The sequence below is a fragment of the Aythya marila genome (genome assembly GCF_965140915.1).
Source record: "Aythya marila genome assembly, chromosome: 14".
NCBI classification, from domain to species: domain Eukaryota; kingdom Metazoa; phylum Chordata; class Aves; order Anseriformes; family Anatidae; genus Aythya; species Aythya marila.
In genome coordinates this window covers 17,979,841-18,002,706 of record NC_139055.1, presented here as the reverse complement: position 1 = coordinate 18,002,706, position 22,866 = coordinate 17,979,841, and the positions used below count along the sequence as shown (strand labels likewise).

The window sequence follows — 22,866 nt, the reverse complement described above, 5'->3', positions numbered from 1 at the left end:
AGCGATGGTGCTCTGCCTGCTCGGTGCAGCGCTCGCTGCCCGGGAGCAGCTGGAGCCCACCGCGGGGCTCTGCTGATGGAAAGGGGCCCGGCGGCTGCTGGCCATGGCCCGGGCTCCTTCCCCATCTGGGCAGCAGCACCGAGAGGTTCAGGGGGCATGGGGGAAGGTGTGACATGAGCAACAGCAGCTGCTGTGTTTAGCAGAGAAAAATCAGGCTGGAAATGCTGAGCTGGGTGTAAGGAGTATGAAGCGGTGGCGTTTCGGAGTTGCCCTATGCTCAGGAGGTGAGTGCAGCTGGAAGCAGCCGGGGGTGCTGCCATGACTCGGGGCACATGTTTGATGGGCTTGGTATTCCCTGAGCCTTGTGGTGCTCTCCCTGACCCTGTCACTGACCCTCTTGGGTCCTCTGCTTTGGAAACTGGTATGCACATGCAGAGGAATAAAAGGGTTAAAGGCCAGATTGCTTTCTTTTCCATTTTTCTTTTCTTTTCTTAGTTTTGTCCTGTCCAAGAACTGCAGTGCTGCCTCTCTTCTCTAGAGGTTTCCCCAGGGCACTGTAGTGTCCCCTCCTCCTCCTGCCACAAGCAGTTGGGCGCATCCTGTTTGGGGTCACTGCTGTGTCACTTTAAATGACATGCACTGCAATGAGAAGGGAAAAGAGAAAGGAAGAGCCAAGTGAGCGATTACTTTGCCAACAGCTCCTTTCCAAAACAAAAAACCAACCCGGGCTGAAATATCCCGGTGGCACTGACAGCTCTTGCTGTCCTGCACGTGATCTTTCTTTCCTGTTGCTGCAGCAGAATAAATAGCCTCCCGCGGGGCTGGTACTGCTTCACAGCGGGGTACCCGCAGCGCCAGGTTTCTTCCAGTCCCCACATCTTACAGGTGCTCGTGTGGACGGGCAGAGTCAGCAGAGCAGAGATGAGGCCAGAAAACGCTTTTGGGTGAGAGCGCAGAGTGGACGTGCCGCTCTGTAGGGATGAGGGGAGGGAATAGCTGGTTTTGCTCGTGTCAGGCTGCGGTATGTGAGCCGCAGAAGATGCACGTGGTGATGTTGAGCTGATCGCAGCTCGCCTGGGAAGGGCTTTTTGGAGTGCTGTAGCCCCAGGGGAGCCCCTCTGGGAGGCTGGAGCTGCTCCCCCCACGCCTGTTGGCTGGCCGTGCCGTCCCGGAGTGCCTCGCACCCCGTTCTCCCCAAAGCTGTTGAAAAGGGGGTTCCCAAAAATGTGCTTAGTGTACGTGTTGATGAAGTGCAGCCTCTCCCGGTGGCAGTGCTGGCTTTATCAGGCGTTGCTGTTGACTCTGTGAGGCAGAGCTGGGTCGGAGCCTGCGCACAGCAGGATCCCGTGACGAGGAAGGGGTGCGCTCGGCCTCGGTGCCGATACCCAGCGAGGGCACGTGGGTCTGAACCTGCCATTTCTTTATCGCAGACAGAACAAGGCTTTAGGAGTAAGAAAAGCCTTGTGGGCTGGTCCCAAAAGATGCCCAGAGCTTGCATGGATCTGTCAGGTGGAATTTTCTGTAAGACTTGGCCAGTTGAGCTGTTCTACACCAGAAAGTCCCCCTGGATGGACAGGTGTGTGTTGGAAAGCTTCAAATACCTAGAAATTCCTGCCCATTGGAGACTATTAAAATGTCACTGGAGGCCCTTTCTCATGAAGAAATACAGAACAGGCATCCAACCAACAAAAGTGGTTTTGATACGTGCGTAAGTGCTACACACCAGCCTGGTTTATAAAATTGTGCTGTGCCTTCGATTCAAGGCACCTTTAAAGGAGGTTAATTTTGTTCAGAGGCTGGGTGCTCGGCTGGCTGACACCAGCTATCAGCCTTTACTCAGGTGTCTCAGGTTTACCAAGTTTTTGAAAGTCTTATTACACGGTATTTTTTTCAAGTCCATTTTTATCTGGTTTTGATCTCTTAAACTATTTTAAAGCATAACACGTGTTCTTTGCATAGTCTTCCTTGCACCGTGGCGGTGTGCAGAGCACCATCAGAAGTTCAAGGCAGAAAGCAGCGATCCAGCCCTGCTGTTTTCCAGGTCCAGCGCTCTCCCGTTGGACTTTTCATTGACCCCAGCCAAGCGCACGGATCACATGCAAGGGACAAAAGAGCCGCTGAATGCCTTGGAGTGGATGGGGGCAGCAGTGGGATTCCTTAAAACACGTTGCGCAAAGCCCATTCTGGCCATGCTCCGCTCTTGCTCAGCATGTCTGACATTCAAGGCTATTTTTGTATAGTACTGACCTGAAGAGCCTGGATCTGGATTAGATTTGGATTAGGGTTTGGGATAAATAGCCCTGGAATCTCATGTGAGTTCTTTTGCAATTTTTGCCCTGAAGGAACCTCCCGAGTTAAAAACTCGCTGTCTGTTTCATCATGAAAATTAGGCCCTCTATCTGTTTTGAATAAATGCTATCCAAAAAAGAGTGACAATGTATTTTGTATGTAATCTATCTCCTCTAAATGCTTCAGTCCCTTAACTTGAAGGGCTCGTTTTAGGGCTGGTAGAACAGCGGATCCTGTATGAGTAGCTAATCTGGAAGTTGCTGTGTCCCTCCTAAGCTGTGAGTAATTACCAAAAGGCAGAGGTAGGGCTGAGAAGCCCTGAGCTGGTCCCACCTCCTGACGTGCTCGAGGCTGTAATTCTTCCTTTCTTTTTTCTTTAAGAATCACGAGACAGCGGGCAGTCCTTCACTGTCCTACTGTTCTTAGAAACCCAAGGCTGTGAGCATGGAGCAAGACCTAGAAAACCAAAGGGGACACCGGGAAAGTAGGGTACAGAACTGCGAGCAGCAGTGAGCGCTGCAGACCCAGCAGGGGACTTTGTTCAGCTCAGTTTGTGATGGAGCAGCTCCTGGAAAACCAGCTGGACCCCCACCAGTGGGGCACCAAAACCTCCTGGTCCTAGAGTGTGTGCTGGGTGCCAGGCTGGTTTTTTAGCTAATGTTAAATGAAGTTGTGTGGCTGGGTGGCTTGTCTGAGCATCTGCTTTATATTTGTCCTCATGTCCTCACGAGTTACATAAAAGCGAAGTCGAGCGGTGCCTTCAGTGTCTGTCTGCTCTATATAGATCTACCTGAAATAGTTTCAGGTCACCTTTGCCTGCTTAATTTGGAAAACAACCCAGCAGCATGACTCTCGCCTTGGAGAGCTGAGCAGTCTCGCCTCCTCGCAGCCGTCTTAGGGCTCTTGCAGTAGCTCCACAAACCGAGATCTCAGCCCTTCCACAAGCGCAGCAGGCTCGACTCGGCTCACAGAGCCAGCAGGGGAGCGGTGCTCCGGCCACGAGCGGGAGCCGAGCCAGAGCAGGCTCCTCTCCTGGAGAGCAGCCCATCTCCTGCAGGACGATGCCCTCCGCGTGGCTGCTCCCTGCTCCTCCTGGCTGCGGAGGTTTTCTGCTGCCCTGCGTGGTTGCCTCTGGGTCGGCCTGGCACTCGCCTTGAAGTGCAGCGGGGTTGGCAGAGGCTGGCTGAGGGCTCCCCGGTGCAGAGCTGTCCCTGGAGCAAGAAACTGGAGCTGTAGGGCCTGGGCTGGGCGTCGTGATGGGCTTTACACGGGTGTTGGAGGATGCCTGGGTCACAAGCAGCAGGGCTGTCCCGGTGGTGTCCCTGTGGCTGGCTCCTGGGAGTGCCCCACGCTAGCACCGGTGGCTTTACCCAGCTGTAGGTAGTGCTGCACCTCGTACACACACCGGGATCTCGTTCCACAAGCGCTAGGTCCTCACACTGCCTTGTACTGTTACCCTCTGCCCGCGTTTTGCAGTTGTTCCCCTGTAACCGAGACGGGGTTTTGGTGAAATCCGAGGGGGGAATAGGACTGAGTCAGCACTCAGCCCCAGCCATGTGCTTTGCTTTAAGTACGTGAGGAGCCTCATTGCTCCCAACGCAGCCGCTCATGTGCTTAGCATTAGGCATGTGTTTTAAATAAGTTGCTGATCCAGGGCCTAATGCTTTTTTTTTTTTTTTTTTTTTTTTTTTTTGAGAAAGATCTACCCAAGTGAGGGTGAGACTGCAAACACATCGAAAATGTTGCTGAAGGGTTAACGTCACGTTCTGTGGGAGAAATCTTTTGGCATTTAGTGCATTTTGGTGGCACGCTGAATTTAAAGGTAGCCTTTGTTGGAGAAATGATCATCTTTGATGATTTTGTGTGACTCTGGTAGTGACCTGGTAACATAACAAGCTGAAGTCCAGCGTGCAAACCCAGGCTTTAGGCTACAAGCAGCATTTGGGGATTATCCGTACATCAAGCTTCGGCTGGACCGAGTTCATATAAATAATTGTCCTCCAGCTTTTCCTATTACAAATATACAGAGTTTGGGAAATCGGTTTACCATGTGCTGAAAATTTCTGTGATATTTTTAAGAGCCTGTTGCTGTGGCAACGGGACCCCATAACAGAAAAGCTCTTTGGTAATAAGGAATGGTGTTACAGCCAGGAAGGAAGGCACAGCAGCAGGGCTAGTATTCCTTTAAAAAAAAAATAATAAATCAACAACAAAAAGGCAGGCATTGTGTCCCGAAGCTTGGACCTGGATCACCAGACAAGGGCGCACCCTGCTTGCAGGGCTTGCTCAGCTCCAAGCCTGCAGGGACGGCGTTCAGCCTGGTCTCAGCTCTCCTGGGGAGGGAAAAATGGGGGCTCTGCAAGCAGCCGCCTCCAGCGTCGCTCAGGGTGTTTTCTTTTTCATGCGGAAGGGTTGAAGTGATCCGATGGTTTGGCTTATGGGCAAGGAAACATGAGTTTTGCTTTTCAGAACTGGATGTCCCCTTTGTGCTTTGCTAATACAGAAACTGGCAGAACAGGCATTACTTTTCCTTTGACGTTAGGGCTTGCAGCCCTGTTTCCTTGTGTCTCATGACTGAGTGAATCAACACCTAATTAAACAGTCACATGAGGGACAGAGTAAAATGCTGCTCATGCACTGATCGTCGTGAATCCGTGGAGAATAAACTACTTACATCTGTCTGCCTTCTTCTCTGAGGAACCCTGAACAGCTGCAGCTTTTTTCTTTCATTTTTTTCTTGTTTTTAAAGAAAAAAAAGCTCACATAAACCTTAGAGAAAGCAGCGCTGTCTGTGCAGATAAATGAGAGCAGGCTATGGGGAAAGAGAACGCTTTTGGAAGCACTGGGCAAAATTTGTGGGAAATGCGAATGATTCGAGTTTGGGCAGGGGGTGGCTGAGCTGAAGGCTTGAAACTGAGGTCCTTGCACGTTTGATGCTGTATCTGAAAATGTGATTGCTGGGTGAGGGAGCACAGTAAGCTGTCCCAAGTGGTCAGGGAGGTCTCTGGATGTTCTCAACATCTGTTGCAGCAAGTTACAAAGGGTCCTTAAGAGTCCCTTTCCACATCTGAGCAGCAAATACTTATCTGGAGATTTATTGGGCTCTCAGTTCTCACTCAGTCACAAGTGCAGCCGCCTTAATCAATTACACGGAGGTGGACTACTGCCAAGGAGCGCTCCAAGCTGCCTGTTCGGCCTCTATTACTTTCACCACCGAGGCGATGCTTTCCCGTAAAAGCTCCCACGAGTGCAGCAGGGTGCCCTAAGCACCACGAGCAGGATGCCCCCACCACCCCGACACCGTGGTGGGCTCCTGGGCATTGTGTGGGGCTGGCTGGGCCGTGCCACCCACATCCTGGTCCTCAGTGGAGTTATTGCCATCGTGCCCTGGCAGCGGTGGCTGCTTGGGTGTTTGTGGGGTGCAGTGTTCCCAGCTGAAGCTATCCACCAGGGGTCATCCTGGCCTGCGAGGCCGGGGGGCTCGGGGCTGTGCTGGGGCCAGCAGGGGCCGGGAGCTGCCCTGGGGGGCGCAGGCACAGCAGCACCCAGCCCCGCTCGACCTCCTGTGCACAGATGCCAAGCCTCTGGTTTGAAAAGCATTGAGAAAATAAAATAAAAAGCAGCCATTTGAAGGCTCAAAAGCTAGAACGCAGAAGTTGCTCATTTCTTGAGACATCTGCCTGATTTTAGAAATGGCCATCTGAACATGTTAAATTACTCGGTGTTGGAGCAGAAATCGCGTGGTGTGTCGGGCGCAGCTGGAGCATGTCAGTGATTTGTGTGTGCACCTTAGAGCTTTGTGCGGTGTCTCATTCTGAAATAACGCAGTGAGAACCTCGAGTTTTCGGTTGTGTAAAAAGAAACAAAATCTGCCATAGTCCTTACAGCTGCAAGGCAGAAAATACAAGCTTTAAAGACTTGAAGCTGAAGACAAATTCAGAGAATTCAATGTTTGTGTATTAAAGATGAGAATCTTAGGATTGTTCACCAAGTACTCCTGTTGCATCAGGTGTCTCATGTGGCATAGAGATGGGTTTTTTGTGTGAAGTGCGCCTCGTTGTCTACTGGAAACTCCCACGTGTCAGGCAAGGCTAGGTGCTGCGTGTCCCCCCGTGCCGTGTGTCATCTGTGTTTTGAAGAGGGGGGTGGAAAACAAAAGTTAGTTCTATATCTGGATTAAAGATTGAAAAACCTATTTTGACATCTCCAGAATCCCACAGCACAGCTAGGGGAGGAAGGGGGACTTCCCCCAGAGCCCTCCTGTGCTAGCCTGGGCAATGCTGGGAGCTTTCAGCAAATTATTTATTTCCAGCAACTACTTGTGTGCATCAGGAGAAATGTGCGTTGCCTCTATTTTTTCCCCAGCTTTTCATTAGACATGCACAATGCTGAGCTATTTATTTTTAATAGCTGCAGTGAAAGATTATTCTGCTCTGCACACCCGAGGGTGCACAATACCAGAACTGTTCGGCGGGGGGAAAATGCCCTCTTGTCTTGCAGTACCAGTTGGTATTATGGAGGTTTGTTTGGTGGCTTATTTATAGGAGATCGCAATTGGAAATGTGATACAAAACAAACACCAATGTTCCAGTAGCTTAACCGTGCACCAGGTTTTTACTCTGCTGGTTATTTTTATTTTAAGCAGCTTTTATCAGGACTTGAACAATTATAACAGTAAAGGGACGGTCGAGCTGCTGAGGTCTCAGTATCCACATTCTTACAAGAAAGAAATGTTCCCTATCACACCCTCCAGGAATGCTCCGAGACAGATCTGTATTTATGCTGATGCTCCCTTCTGCCTCCTGTAAAGACAGTTTATCCCAGTCATGAGACCTGATGCTAGTGAGAATCCTGCGGGTAGAGAGTTTATAAGCTTTGCTCCGGTGTTAAGCGCGTGTTTGTTTGCTTGTTTCTAAATTGCTTATCAGAAGCACCTCGTTTCCTTAAAATCGGATTTGCTTTAAAGGAAATTGTGCCTACATTTTGAAAAACCTATGGACTACGTGCAGTGCTCTTTCGTGTCGTATTGGCTCTTACTGACCTTTGCCTGGGCTTGTGTTTGTGTGTGCCTGTCTGTGGTATGTGCAGGTATGTGCTCCCTGTATACAGAGGGCTTGTGCTTTATTTTTTATTTTATTTTTTTAATGCTGTCCACTCTTCTTCTCCAGCACTGAGGAATTCAGTGGAATTTTATTTTTTCTTGCAGGGATACAAAAATGCACAGAAAGCACATTTTTTTAAAGCCTAGCTCAGTGGTAATTCTACTAAGGCAAATATTTGTAGAGAAATGGTATCCAAGTATTTCTAGTCAGATTTCAAATAAACTCCTAATTGGTTTTCTCTCTTTTTGTCTGGTGTGGCTTCCAGCTCCTATCTTCATGCATTACTAAGCAATAAACATTTCTTGGCTTAGTTACTGGTTCTTTGTTGTGTGCTTTTACAACATGTGTGAGGGAAGCCTTCTTTCAGGAGAAAGACTAAGAAAACTTGTTAAGGCAGCAGAGAACAAAAATGAATCATTTCATTACTTTTTTAGCCTGTGGTCGGAGCAAACTGTTGCCTGCTGACTTTAAAAACAGTTGATTTATACCCAAAAGTTGCATATGAGCCTTTGCTGTAGTTTTAAATTAAGTTTTCAGAAGTGCCTGTGGATAAAATGAAGAAAGTAACATTTTTTTTTTTTTCTTATCCTGTGCTGTTTTGAGGATTTGGGCTTATGTTTAATAAGGAGCCACCATCTCAGATCCTAGCCTAGGACCTGAGTGCAGGCTTGGACTCAGCTTTGAAATACCCTACGTACCTCCAGGTGTGCCCAGAAAATCTCCCTGTCCTCAGAAACTTAGCATCAGGTGTTTCTGAGCAGGTCTCTCCCCTGGTCCAGCTCTGACCAGGAGGTTCGCTCTGCCTGGATGCTCACCTGGAGGAGCGCGTGGTGCGCATCTGGTCTTAAAAAAGCCTGTCTATTTTTTGGGTCCGGGGGTGGAGCAGCTCCAAGCAGCACCAGTCCTTCCCCCAGCGATAAATGTTCAGTGGTGTGGCTGAGGCTGAAGCCTGCAGCCCATCGGCTTTGCGGCTGGGTTTGAGCAGGAATTCCTTCCAACAATTTTTCTTGGTCAGTTGTTGGATGGAGGCTGGGTCTGCTTTCAAAGCACTTGTCTTCAGCACGCATCGGGTTACCCTGAGGTAAAATGGAAACTTTAGATGTTACTCCTGTAAATAAATGTTTACATAATACATCACACTGAACTTCTCACTATTGCATCTCTAAGAAAAAGGTCACTTTTGACATCAGTAACCTTTAGAGAGCAGTGCGCTTGCCACACAGGTAAAGGAGGTTTCTGTGTACGGCACACTCCTTTCGCTGCACCACGAAGGTAGCAGACAGAGGTCAAACGTTGCTGCTTCCAGGTCCCAAGGGGTGGCATTTTAAGCTTTAAAGGCAAGGCTTGGCTTTAAGGCATGGGTCCTGCAGTCACGCACATGCTTAGCCCTACTCATGTGAGTAATCCCATTGAATTCCCTGGCACTGCTCGCACACGAAAAGCCAAGCCTGTGGTGTCCGTCCTTGTGGGATCAAGGCCTCAACGACGAGAAATTTCCCCTGAAACACCTGTGCTTGCAGCAGATCATAGTTCTGGCTTTGAAACCAAGTCTCTGTGTCATAGTTTCACTGCTTTTGCGTCAAAACCCTTGCACAGCACCAAAGGTATTTTTTCCACAGAAAAGGCCATGGCAAAACTCCTGTGGTGCAGGTAGGTTAGGGACCTCTCACAGGCTGAGTCCAGGGGATGTGCAGGAGAGGAGCTCAGTGCCTGGGGGACAGCACCTGGGTGCCAGCATTGCTGGATTTTGGGGCAGAGCTCAGCTGTTGTGTGCCCATAGCCCTGTGCTTTGTGTTGTGGACAGGAGAGCCGTGGGTCTCCCACTCCTTCTGTGGCTGCAGTACTGGCAAAGCCAGTGGTGGGCTGTCAGATAAAAGAAGGGAAGCAGGAGCTGTGGGGCTGTTCCCCTGCCTGTATCCATTTGCTGCCTGATGCCCAAAGAGGACACAGAGCGTGAGGCGGGCGGTTAGCCCCACGGACACCCAAGCTGGGCAAGACTGCTGTGAGGCACATCACGTCTCCCACACCGCGAGCAGGAAGCCCTCCAGCTGGCGGCAGGCCCGGGGTGGGGGAGAGAGCCCCATGTACACCCTCAGAGGGCCGGGAGCCCCCGATGGGCGCCATCTACCCGCTCCCTCAGCTCTCCGATCCCCCCCCTTTGGCCCCCTGAGGGGCCGGGCGGGGCGGGGCGGGCCGGGGCGGGGCGGCTGCCGGGAGGCTGCCTCAGGGCCGCCGGCCCCGCGGCTCCGGGAGCCCGGCCGGGGCTGGCGGCCGCTGCTGGCCGGGCTCGGCACGGCTCAGATCGGCTGGGATCCGCTGGGATCGGCACGGATCGGCTCGGCACGGCACTGCCCCGAGCGGCGGGGAGCCAGGGGGTCCAGCGATGCTTCCCAGGTACGGGCGCCGCGCGGCTCCTGCAGCCCTTCAGAGGGGTTCGTGAGGGAGCCCAGCGGCTGCCTCAGGGGTTTGAGGGTCCTGCCACAGCTCCGTGCCCACTGCCCCCAGGGGGGTATCGGCAAAGGGATCGCCCTCGGTGGGTTCTCGCCTTGTAATTTTGCAAAAGGGAGCGCGATGGATAATGTGATAGCCGGTGTGTAGCGCTAGGGCATTTAACCGAAAGGAGGTGTTTCTCGTTTGTCTTCTGGTGAAATTAATTTACAGAAATTTATACTGAATTTCAGAAGAGCAGGAGCCTGTGCGTGTGCATACACGCATATATTTGCACCCACATATGTGCCTAAATCATCTAGACACCAAACAGGTGCTTTTTGAGTGACACGCATGGAATAGTCCCCAAAATACTTTATCAAGTTACTAAGATGGACTGCCAGTCCCGAAGCCGTGCAGGTTGCAAAGTTCCTGAACGTGTTACACGCCTTTAACAAAACCTCCAGCCTACTTATTTTTGATATCACGCTGCAGGTTATGATTAATGTGTTGACTAGACTGCACCTAACCTGTATGAATTACGCCTTTTTGCTTGTGGAAAGGCAGCTGGCTCGTGTATTAGACTTTAATAAATTAGGTATCTCAATGAGAGCCGAGTGACTTAGTAGAGGGGGAATAAAAATAAAAACAAACTAAAGTCAGCTTCATACACAGCTACAGGACTGGACAGAGCCAGGGACCGTGGAAGGCAGTTGACGTTTAGGTCCAAGTTTCTTACACCGTGTGTGAAATATCTGAGTGACTGTGCCTAGTGTACAAAGGGTGCTTAGCACAAGCAGCAAAAGTTTCCTGGATCTCAAGCAGTGCAGCTATTCAAGGTGAGGATTGCTAAGCTGGTAACTGAATGAGGCAGATTTATAGATGTTAGCATAGAGCTGACCTCTGCAGCGTGGTGATGCCTGTGGACACCTCATCCGTCCTTCAAGAAATGGCAAGGAGGTGGCTTGGATTCTTTTTTTAAATTTTCATAGCAACGTTATTTCCTCATGCTAAACCTTAAAAACATCTTCACTGAACCAGGCACTCGTGGTGAGCGGTTCTCCCTGAGGCGATCCGCTCTCGGTCAGCTCTTCCAGGCTACCCAGAGACAGATCCTTTGCCTTTTGCGAAACCCCAGCTGAGGTCAGAGTGATAGAGGGCAGCGTCACCCGAAGTGCTCGGTAAGCTCCTTCGCAATCAGTTGTCACAGGCTCCCGCAGTGGCCTTGGTCAAGTCACAAACACCAGCTTTCCCTGCAGAATCAGCAGGCATTCACCACAACACCCTGGAGTGACCTCAGCTCTTATAAAGACAATTATCTCGCAAAATTTTTTTTCTAAGTATACGCCCGCGGTTTCTCTAGCGTAGGGATCTCCTTCCTCCTCCCGGCCTTACGGCCATGTCATGTCACTAGCAGTTACATGGAATCTCTCACTGAAAATGCCAACTCTGCAAATTAGTGATGCAGTCTGGATCGTCCTTATCATGTGAATCCTGATAATGTTCTTTTGCATTTCAGGTGTTCCTATTAAAAATTAAATAACTTGCCCATGCCTCTTTAAAAAAAATGCTCAGTTAATGAATGGTCTTCCAAAGCTGGAAGCATCGTTAACTTGCCATACATTGCTGTTTTCTCTGGTTTCAATTTAGTTGTGCTCTTTCAGAAAGATTTACACTGTTGTCTTTGTTTAATGGTGGTCAAATAATAAGGGAATTATTGAACTGCATAAGAAGGTATTAAATTGTATAGAATAACCTCCCTGCGTGTCCTATAGACTCAACTTTCACTGTGTCTTCTCAAAGAAAAAATTCCAGTAGCAGATATTAGAAATGTGTGGAGGAATTTGGGCAGAAGAAGGGAATCCCTTGCAGAAGGCATCTCGGAGGTGAGGGTTGTATGGTACAGTGGTTGGGCTAGACAAGGACTGTTTGCCTCGTGTTTCCATTCACCCTTCCCTTTAACAAAGCAGCCACAGGATCCTATATACTACTGGGCCATATATGTGCGAGTGATTGTGCTTCTGTGTGAGTGTAAACATCTGGGGAACTCGTGGATAATCGGCATCTGAAGTGTCCCAGTGCACGTCTTGGAGCAGGCTCGTGTTTCAAGCTCTTCAACACAAGGATGCTTATGTGGAAGTTGCCTGAGTCTAAGCACCACCGTAACAGCAGAGGTGAAGAACATCATGTGCAGGTGTTCCAGATAAGCTCTCGGGATCCCTGGACCTCTCTTCGGCTGCTCATCAGAGAGGAGTGAAGGAAAGCATTTCCTTCCACACCGTTTTACTATTGCTGGTTTGCTGGGCCCAGCCCACGAGGGGGGCGCGGACGAGGTAGACCTGCAGTCCGCTCTGCCATGGCTGTCCCTGTCAACCTTTTAAAAAGGTGCTAACATGAAAAACATGCAGAACAGATAAGCTAGCATAAACTATAAATATCATCTGCGTAGATGCATTTAAAAATAGTTTGAAGTGATTCATCACCAGGCAATTTTTATAACTATGGGTACCATGATGTAGGAAAACAATAGTTAGATAGTTGCAACTTACTTTTCCAATGATTAGTCAGGGTCTTGTTTTGAGCAATTTTACTTTTTAGAAAACTCTTCCGCAATTCCTGTCTGATTAATATTTTGATCAGTTTGCTTCAGTTGTTCTCCTGTTAGCATTCTACAGTATTTGTTAATTGTTTAAAAAGTAATCAGTCACTACCTAAGTTGTGTTAACGTGAAATAGTTTGAAAAGTTAAGTCTTGAGCAGAAGGAAAAATAGTATTAAACTACACCCTTATTTTAATGAAAAAGCGCTGTTCGTGTTGTAGTGGAAGCAAGGAGGAAGGAATGTATTTGTTTTCCATTGCAGGCGAAAACCTCGTGTTTTAATTGGTGGCGTGGTAACGAGGGATTTCTGTGTCTGCTTTTTCAGCTATTAAAACTTGCCTGGAGTGTAGTAGTATCAGTTTAAAGCCATTCAGTTTCCTCTTGCTGACAAATGGCCATGGCAGTAATAAATTGCAGGAATTGGATGCATGAGAAAATCCATCCTTGGGGAGAACTGGGAGTTGGCTTGCCAGGCGACTCGTGGAGATGTCGCAGAGCACGTAAAGGATCTGCTCGTGTAATCTGCAGATACTCCTGGAGGTTAGGTGCAAAAAGACAGAACAAAGTGGGGCAAAAGAGAGAGAAGAGCTGACCAATAGTAGGGTGTAAGTGTGAACGTGCATTAAAATAGCACTCTCCAGGCCTTGGTTTCATTATCGTTAGTTTCTAATAATTTCCTTGCTGGTCCAGTGGAAGCTTGCTGTGCTGTCCTGTTATTCCTTTCTGTCCATGCTCTGTGTTTGCATCAGTGTCTGTGCAGCCGTGCTGCGGGAGGGAAGGGGCCCTGGCCTTCCAGTTTTTTTGCGATCCATTTTAGCTACATACATGACTTGATTACAGCAGTTTCCAGCTAAACTCACTCTGGTGGTGTGAAGTCTCTTGGCAGAGCCGAGTATCCAGCCCAGTATCCAACCAGCCTTTGGTAATCCTCTGAATTTAGTCTCCTTTGCATTTTTTTCTTTTAGATGTAAAGAGGTCCCATGGATCCGTACAAGTACATGAGGGGAGGGGATGCAGAAGACAAAGCCGGGCCTGTCTCTGTGGTGCCCAGTTTTGGGACAAGAGGGCACAGACCTGAGCACAGGGGGTTCCCCGAACACCAGGCAGTGCTTCGCCCTTGCACAGTACCCAGAGAGGTGCTGGGGTCTCCTCCTCGGGGTCTCCAGCAGCCAAATTATTTTCTGTTTGGTAGAGATCACCACAAGACCAGTATCTTGCTCAGAAACCATTTATTGCTGTTCCTGCCCTCACAGTGCTAACCGTGGCAAAGGCACTGGTGAAAAGGGTGCAATTTATTTCTTTGGATGTAATCAGTTCCAAGGAAAGACCCTGCAACAGCAGACAGGTGATGCAGGAGAAGCTCCTCGTTAGGACAGCTGTTAGAGCCAGAACAGCACAGGAGGTGGAGGCTCACCTCTCCTTAGCGTTACTGGAGCACTTGACTCTCCATCTCCTAGATTTCTGCAAGAATCTCGAGAAAACACCAGCTAAATGTCAAAGTTAGTTTCCATTTATAAGCAGAACTAATTATGTTCAGAAGATGTAGGTCAGTTTTCATCCGGCTGAAGAGCGGCGCTGGAGTTTTGCCCTGTTCTATTTGTTTTGAGAACGTGCCCTGCGTATTGCACGCAGGAATCTGTGCGTTTCTGGGGATAATCTATCCAGATAGCCAGCTTAACGCTGCTTTCAAGCTGCCAACAGCCAAAGCAAAGCCTCTCTGTGTTCCGTTTCCTCCCCAAATGTGGGAGGTGGTCGGGGCGAGTTGGAGGTGCCAGGCTGCCCGTGTTTACTGTCTGTCTGAATGAACTTTCCCCCAGCTCTCTCAAAGTTTCTGCTGCTTTGGGAAGCGGCCCGCTATTGCCAGGGAATGTTTTTGCAAGGCTGCAACGTGCTTGAGGACCGCGTTATGTAACAGAGATAGCGGCGATTTGGAATTATCACAAATTATGATTTGAAATATCTGCTAAATGCTTGTCTAGAGAAAGTGGAAATGTCATGTGAAGAAGCTGAGAAGTAAACAAGCTCTTGTTACCTTGATCAAATATGTTTCCGAATACAGCAAGGGTTTTATATTTAGCTTTCTCTCCTCTTAGTGTGTAATCTGCTCTTGGAGCTTTTTATAAGTAGACTTTCCTAAGATCTGGAACAGCTACTGCCCTTCTTTGCCAGTAATTTCAAAGTCAAATATCATAAGTACGAGGTAATGGAAGGCAGGCCTTTGTCCCAGCGTGAAGGAAACTCAAACGTGCTGCAAGGGTGGAGCAAGTGGCAGTACCTTTTTGGCAAGCAGCTTGCTGTTACTGTCACATCCCGCTTCTTTATGGGACCCCCAGTGGCTTACCTCGAGCGGTGAGTTTCCAGCCCTCTGGTAATTTCAGAATAGGAGGAGATGGCTCCCCGGAAAGCCAGGTTAGCTGGCAGCCTCGTGCATCTCAGGCTCTCTGAGAAGCCCTCCCCAGCTCTGCTGGTTTTCTTACGTTTTCTGAATTGCAAGATGGGGCTCGTTAGCAGGGGCCCCTGCTAATGTGAACTCTGCTCTGAGCATGCCATCGTGCTTGGGTTTTGGTACGGTTTGCTCAGATCGTGGCGGTCAGCTCTTCGTGTGGCCGTGTCCCTCTGTGGACGCTGCTTTCAGTGCCCTAGCAGAGAGGGTGCAGGGCTCTTTGCCCCCAAAGCTAAACCAAGTTATTTCAGTTTCAAGTTGCTCAAGCATTTTTCTTGTAATAAGTTGCTTTGGACATTTGTTGCACACTATCTCCTCTGCAGCTTCTGTTTTTTCTCTTCGGTTGCTAAATGGTGGGGCTGAGAGGATTGGGAAATGGATTTCCTCTCTTGAGGCTGAGTAACTGTAAGTAGTGGTGCTTGGTTTCACCTAGCTGGGACTACTCTAGTTGTAAGGCACGTGAATTTATCTTGGGCAGTCTTAAAAACTTCTGATGGGCACCCGTGGCTTTGGCAATTGAACTGATTCTCTGCTGTGACCTGTTGTAGAAGTTGTTGGCTACAATCATCAACAGCTTACTGGTGACTTGAGGCACGGGCACACAGAACACGACTTTGCTTGGTGAATTAGAAGGACAGAGGAGAGTAAAATTGACCATGGTCTTGGAGTCTGGCATGCCAAGATTACTTTACTCTGTATTCTCGTTAACAGGAGCCTTTTTGCTCAAAGTCTTTTGCTCCTTCTCGTAAACTTGGAGCCGCTATCCTCCGTTAGCGGCTGGAAATTTCCAGGTTCTCATTTCTCACTTCTTGGTGTTTCGTGCTAATGCTGCTTGCCTAAAAGCCAGGGATAAGCAAGATAGAATTTCACTTGATCTAGGAAATGGCTCGTAAGTAGCTGAAAGGTGATTCCGCCTGGCTTCGTGGACAGAGCAGGCGTCTTGTTGCCTGTCTGCCAAGCGCTGAGCAGGTAGCAGCGAAAATGAATTCCCAGGCCCAAGGGTAATAACACTTGCTGGGCTGGTTGGCAATATTTGATGATTTTTTTTTTTTTTTTACTATTATTGTTTTTGTTGTTTGTTTGTAAACACACCCTGTGGTGTCACAACGCGTGTCCTTTTCCATTCTGCTTAGAATAGGAAGCCATTTGTTCTGGGCCTTGGGAGTTGAAGATGATGCAGAGCTCCTCCGAGGTCAGCGGCACGAGGGAAGGCAGAGGCTTGGGAGAGCCCCCTGCACATTACCATCTGCGGAGCAATTTGGGAATAGGTGTGTTAGAAGAGGGCTGCCGTGGGCATTCTGCTGAGCCGGGCAGGAACACGGCCTTGAATCACGGTGGCTTAAGTGGAGATTATTTCTGGCTCTGAATATAGCAAGGACCTGAGTGTAGTCAGGTCCAAGCTATGCGTGGTTGTCTGCTCATGCATCGTGACAGATATATCCTGGTCTCAATGTCGTTCATAACGCTGCAGTTAGCTCTGTACGTGTGTGTTACTGCAGTTCTCCTATGGCTTTGATTTCAGGAACCTGGAACTTGAGGAAAACGTTAAGTACCACAAGACAGAGCACGAGAGCTGTAACACCGCACACATCCTTGTGCAATGGCTGTAGCAAACTGGTGCCCTTCATGCCACTGTAATTTGGCTACTTGCAAGTGTAGGAAAAAAAAAATCAAAAAGACACGATTCTGGCTACAGGATCAAAGCGTTTGATGAAATGGCATTGCACTTGCTGGATTTTATGCTTTAATAAAGTTGGATATAGAAATAATGTAGAAAGAGCAGTGTATTACAGAGTTGTAGTAATTTGATCTCTTTGGTGTCCTGTTTTTTAATTAAAGCTGGCCTTTGCCGGAGTTTGACCCAAGTCAGATCCGACTGATTGTGTATCAGGACTGCGAGAGAAGAGGACGGAATGTCTTGTTTGACTCCAGCGCTAAAAGGAAAATCGAGGACGTTTCGGTGTCGGTGAGTATTGCGATTTACGTGGCTGTATTCTGTATTTTTTAATATAAAACTGATAAAGTACAAACGTTCCGGGTTAGCCATATTAACATCGGTGTTATGCAGGGCTATATTTAAATGCCTGTGAAGTTGCAAATTTTTCAGGCTCCACTGATTTCACTCTTAAGAGCTTTAGATACTCAAGTCATCTTCTTCCTCCTGTGCTCTCTACTTCCTGCTCTTTCCAAGAGAAGGATTCCTCCGCGGGGCTGCAGCAGGCGATGCTAGGAGGCAGAGGCAGGGCATAATGCAATGTTTATTGACAAGCTTTTATGACATGGACGCTTCCCGCAGCGGGACCTGTGTTCTGAGTCAGAAAGTGCTCCCAGTCCCGTGTCCTCTCATGTCCTGTTTGGTTGGCTTTTGCCAGCTGTTGTTCCCATGCTTTGCTGACGGCTCTCACACAAAGTTACTTGAAAACTTCTTTTTTTTTTTTTTTTTTGGCATGGTTTGCATGGTAATCTATTAATTGAAACTGTAATGGATGCAGTCAGAGGAGGATACTTCCTTCTAAGGGCTCTGGCCAGAAGATTAATTTCTAGCCACAGTGCTATTGTAAGTGGTTGTGTGAGGTTGGACAACTTATTTCACTGCTTTGAACTTCCCTTTCACCATCTCTGCAAACATTTGCAAAGCATTTTAAGTTCTGCAAGCAGAGAGCACTGCGTGAAATGGCATTTATGATCACAGCTGCTTTTAACCCTAAGACCTCCTGGGTTCCGTGAGCAGGAGAACACGAAATAATACATTACCTGCAAGCCCTGGTTTTCGTGTTGGGTATTGGATTGCGGCCAGAAGAAGGCTCTTCATCTGCTTTGTAAACTCCCCCAGCCCATTGCTGGATGGTGCCAGCCTGGTGCTTCCCATCGTGATTTTGAGCTCTTCTTCCACATCTCCTAACCTCGGGGAGCTGATTTGTGTGTCATCAGGCACCAGCTTCCAGGCTTGCACCGTGCCTGTGCTAGCACGGTTATATTATGAATTGAGGGCCTGATTTCCTAGTTCTTTTTAAGAATGTGTGACGTAAGGCAAGTTGAACAAATGTTCAAGAAGATCTCTAAAGAGGTTTATTGTGATTAATTGCTGGCTTTGCTTATTACCATTTCTTCATTAATAGGAAAGGCATTGTGCAGCATGAACCCTCTTGCTATATTTCAATTGATTTCTTGAGAGCCCAAAGCCTCTTTAAGATAGATCTGTACTTGCACAGTTAGCTTGCAAACTTCATTGTTTCGGGTTATTTCACAGCCAGTTGTCTGTGGCAGCTCAGTAGCAACAGAACAAACAGCAGATAATGAGGCTAATACGGTTCCGTATTATCTCCTCTTTATTTTCTTCATTAAGGGGAAGGCGGGGGGCGGGGGGGAATAAATTATGATCACATTCCCTTTGATACGAGTATGTGAGGCTGGTGGAGAAAGACTGTTCCCAGAGTATTTGAAGTGCCCCTAATTGTGTCTGGTAAGTCGGTACATTTTCATTCTTCTTTGTGCTACTAAGAGACTTGGAAAGAGAGTATATCGAAAACCTTTTCTTGCCACGGTATCTGCCTTCTGCAGCACTCAGATAATGTAATGTCAGGCAATTCTTCCCTCATAAAACAAAACTTTGCATTAGTAGAAACATTAAGCAGGTGAAAATGTGCACAAGTCCTGGGCTCAGCTCACTGCAAGCCGAGTACAGCCTTGCACAGCTAGCAGTACACACTGGCCATTTTCAAGGAATCACATTGTTTATTTTCCTCGTTCTTTATCATGATTTTCATTAGCAAAGACACACCCTGCCTGTACAAAGCCAGATCTTGGCTCTAAGCACATTCCAAGGCACTCTTGCCCTTTTGCAGCGAGACGTGTGTGTGGGCCAGGCGCTCTCCCTTGTGAAAGGCTATCTGTTAGTGGCCCACAAAGGGCAGCGCTTTCTGCATCTTCTCCCCCCGCCCCCCATTTCCTACCATGATTTATACCTCTGGATTTACGAACACACCGAGGGGCAGGTTGTGAGAGTGCCCAGCGGTGGCCAGGCTGTTCTGCTTAAAGTCTGACCAGTTTGTGTAGCTCAGAGAGCCGAGCGCGTGCCAGTCTGCTCTGTGCTGGCAGCTGTGCTCTTCAGTTCCTGTCCTCTGTTGTTTCTGAGATGTGTAACAAGTGTCTGATTGAAAGCAATTATAATTTGGGTTGTATGCCTGCAGCAACATCTGATACATTTTTCTCTATTTTATATTTTACATATCTAAACTCGGTGTATGTCAGGAGGTGCGTGCAGTGCACCAAAGCTCAGTCGCTTGAATTCCATAAGGGAAAGTTATAAAACTCAAGGAGCATTAGGGCAAATTTGTCCAGAGGCAGATGTTTAAAGAAATAAAACTAGCCTTCAACTTTTTGGTGAGTAAAAACCACAGAGTTTGTGCTCACGCCAAGCTAGGCTTTAATTAATAAAGCATTTCTGAGTCTATATTTTCTGTGAGGGACATGTGATTATAACACAAATAGGGATTTTGTGTTTTCATTGGACATTAAATCAGCCTCTTCTTGTCTTCAATAATGCTAAATATTAGGTAAACAAGAATTTGGAGAGAGCTTATTGTGCAGAGGCAGACAGAAGGCAGCCGAGAGGTTCCTGGTATTGCTGTTACAATATTTTAATTGTGCTAAAAGGTGGTAAATTTGCTGGAGATTTAATTCTAGAGTCTCTGTAGCAATGGTAAAATACATCTTTTTTTCCCAGGACTTCAGGACTGGAGAGAGAATGACTGGTAAATAACCCTGCTTCCCAGTGGGCTCGTTAAGCACACTTCTAATTTCGGGGACGCTGATGCGGCAGGTGCCCGTGCCCTGCCACACGCTGCAGAGACGCCGTGTTTTCCCCGGGTCCCGACAGAGTTAAGCTTCACGAGCAAAGCTGCGAAGCCGCCGGGTGACTCGGCACCGGGAATGTTGGCCCCGGGCTGTGCCAGGCATTTCCACCCAGACGGAGCCACGCTCGGCAGCTGTGGGCACTTGGCTTGTGGAGGGAGGCAGATTCCCCTCTGCGAGCCCCACACCTTTTTTGGTCCGAAGCACGAGAGGTTCTTCCCCCACTTTTCGGGGGATGGCCAATGATGAGCCGGGCTCTGCAAGCAGATACCTGGTTGCAGCGCCTGGACAGCTGCCTCTTTCCCCGCAAACACCCGAAAATTAGCTAACTCTCCTCTTTTAGCTTTGTCAGGGGATCCCGTAAGAGCTCGCCTGCCTTTTTCAGCCCTGTGACACCAGATCATGAGCAGATGTCTCAGCGCAGGCGTTTGCATGTTGGGTGTACGAGGGCAGCATGTGACAGGAGAAGTGGGCACCGCTGCCGCCCTTGCTCACCGCCGTGGTCCCCACCCAGACAGCCGCGTCCCCGGGGCTGCCTCTCTGGATGGGGATGCAGCTCTGCTGCACTCCGGTGGGTTTCTTCCAAATCCTCCGCTAGGGAACAAAGTCTGAGGCTGTTCCTCGTGCTGATAGGCGTCTGGTTCCTAGTGAGGCTGGATTCCTTGATTTGCAGGTGACAGTATTGCAGCCTGTGACAGATCTCTGCTGGTAGACTCACTTCTGTCTCTTCTTTTTCCTGTGACGTCCCCCCGCCTGCCTCCTGCTCACACGTACCACCTCGCCCATCTCACCTCCCTGCTCGTTTCGCCGTGTCCATGCAAGGTCCAGCCCAGAGCTCCCTGCCCACTTTTCATCCCGCAAGTCCTCTGAGGGCTGAATTGCAGGCCAGGCGTGACAGGCAGCTCCTTCGGGGTGCAGGCACCAGCTGGGCCAGCTTTCAGCCCTCACCCTGCGTTTCCTGGCCCTTGCCTGAGTGCTTGGCTTCTCAACCACGAAACCAACCACTGCTCACACAAACCCTTGCGAAGACTGTGAGCGTACTTCGCTGCACTCCTGCTGCTGTGTGCACGGGTTATGTCACAGAAATGGTGCAAGGACCCGCTGAAACAGAAAGGGCTGCCAGTCTGTACTGGGTCGGGCCGGGATGTTAACTGGGATCTTAAGACAGGATAAGGATGCCCCAGGAGTGGTCCACAAGGTGTGGAGTAAATAAAGAAGCTGAGAGAGGAGTTTGCCTTGGTGTTTTCCTTAAACTGAATGAGTTCGAGGACAAGTTTGGTTTCTAGTTGTCTGGTTTAACTGCTTGTTTTCTTTTTGTGTTGTCCACAACAAGGCGACGTGTACTGCCAGGGATTTGACTGAAGAGAGGTGCTGGTTGACATGTAAGGAGCTAGAAGATTTCCTACGTCTAAAGATCAGCTGAGAGGAAAGTGTGGAAGAAAGGGTTCAGAGGGACCATGAGAAAGAGGAAGAGGAGGGAGAAAAGAAAGCAAGAGGCAAGCTGTGCACTGTGCTGAGCTCACATCCAGAGCTGGAGTGGTTTGGCTGGGAAGGGGGAAAGACAATGAATCGGAAAAGGGCCGTGGCTTGTTTCCAGGATGCAGAGACAGAAGATGATTTTCAGAAGCTGTTTGTTTGGAAGAAGTGAAAGCGAGAGAGAGGGCCAGGGGTGCATGCTTTGAGATCTGGAGGTACAACCTTAAAAAAAGAGTGGGTTTGGATTTGGAGAGCAAAAAATTTGTTTTGCCATGTAACCTAGTTGTCTTTATCTTTGGGATAATATAACCGAAAGGTCAGATGATATTTGATCTCCTACTGCGGCAATTTCTTTCACTCCAAATGTCACATTTATCCCAAAGCAGAAAAATGGCATGCTGATTTAAACAAGCGGGGATTAGCCACGTGTTCTAATACACTCCAGCGCTGGATAAATGGTGAGCAGTAAATTGCTTTGAGGGATTAGTAATCGGATAGCGAGCCCTTTGCTTTTAGGTGAGTTGTGTGAAATCAAGACTCTGGGCTCTATCTCGCTCCCAGTGGACAGGTTTCCAGCGAGCCAGGGCCAGCAGACAAAGCCCCCAGCTGTGAGAGCAGGAGCCCTGCCTTCCGAGCTCTGCCTGTTCTCTACAGAAACAGCACGCCAGTGGGGGAGCAGCAGCTTGTCCTTTTACTTCTTTCACTCGCCGATGACAAATAGAGGAACTTGGCAACTCTGGAAACAGTGAGAAAGCAGCCCCTGATAGAAAGATACCTGGATTTTTACAGCAGGACTCAAAGGGAAAGAGTGAGTGCCTGTTCAGGCTACTCTCTTGTCCTTGACAGAAACACACATTTAACTACACATTTAGACCAAAAAATAAAGCAAATGAGTTAACTTATCAATTTTGGAGGAATTTTTCAGCTTTGTGAAGTTCCCTTTGCTGAATAATGTGCTCTGGAAATGGGGTACAGAGTTCCCGAAGAATGGTGGCTTTATCTGAATAGATGGATTTCTCTGTCGCCACCGCCACAGTGGTATTTGAGCACCGGCTGCTGCAGAGAGGTAGAGGAATATAAAACATACGATGACATTTCTCTTTCCTTCTGTCACTCACAGCCCCTAACACACACACACAGCCTGGGTTTAGTTCAGTGCACCAGGCTCCTTTTCACTGTCTTGTTATCCCCGAACCAGAACTTGCTCAGTGGAAATTCTTCTGCCTCCTCCTCCTGTGCACAGCACCGTGCATGTTCTTTCCACTCACTGGGGAATTTATAGACGCGGTGGCAAAGAGTTAAAGGTCTTTGCTGATAGAGGTGCAGGAAAGAGATTCCAGAAGCAGAACCGTGGCAGAGACCTGTTTTGTACCCTGCCTTACTATGAAGGCAATTTGCTGTACGTTACCTTCAGTACTACCTGGTAGGTCTCCAAGACTCGCAGCAAATTATGACCTCTAACGTAAGAACTGTGCCTGCCGGGAAGTCTTTGGAGCTGTGGGTATCTGCAGAGGGTTGGCAGAGAAGGAACAAAGAACACGGCCGCAGTGGGGAAGGCAGCGTGGCAGCCGGGAGTGGCAGCTGCCCGCAGCATCCTTCCAGCAGATGTGCTGCTCTCCAGCAAAATGTGTGTTTCGGAGCACTCCAGGAGCACCGTGCCTAGAGAGCTGCAACGG

General features: G+C 48.8%; 1 protein-coding gene across 4 annotated transcripts in view; it reads left to right on the top strand.

Moving 5' to 3' along the window:
- FNIP1 (folliculin interacting protein 1) overlaps window positions 1-22,866 on the top strand; it is a 65,152-nt gene that overhangs the window by 11,738 nt on the left and 30,548 nt on the right. For 2 of the 4 annotated variants that reach the window (XM_082771645.1, XM_082771644.1), the window contains exon 2: window positions 16,700-16,826. In XM_082771645.1, coding sequence (XP_082627771.1) covers window positions 16,700-16,826 — 127 coding nt within the window. Of the gene's footprint in view, window positions 1-9,645; window positions 9,786-14,650; window positions 14,767-16,699; window positions 16,827-22,866 lie in introns of those variants that run through there. The other 2 variants (XM_082771647.1, XM_082771646.1) reach the window with 2 other exon arrangements.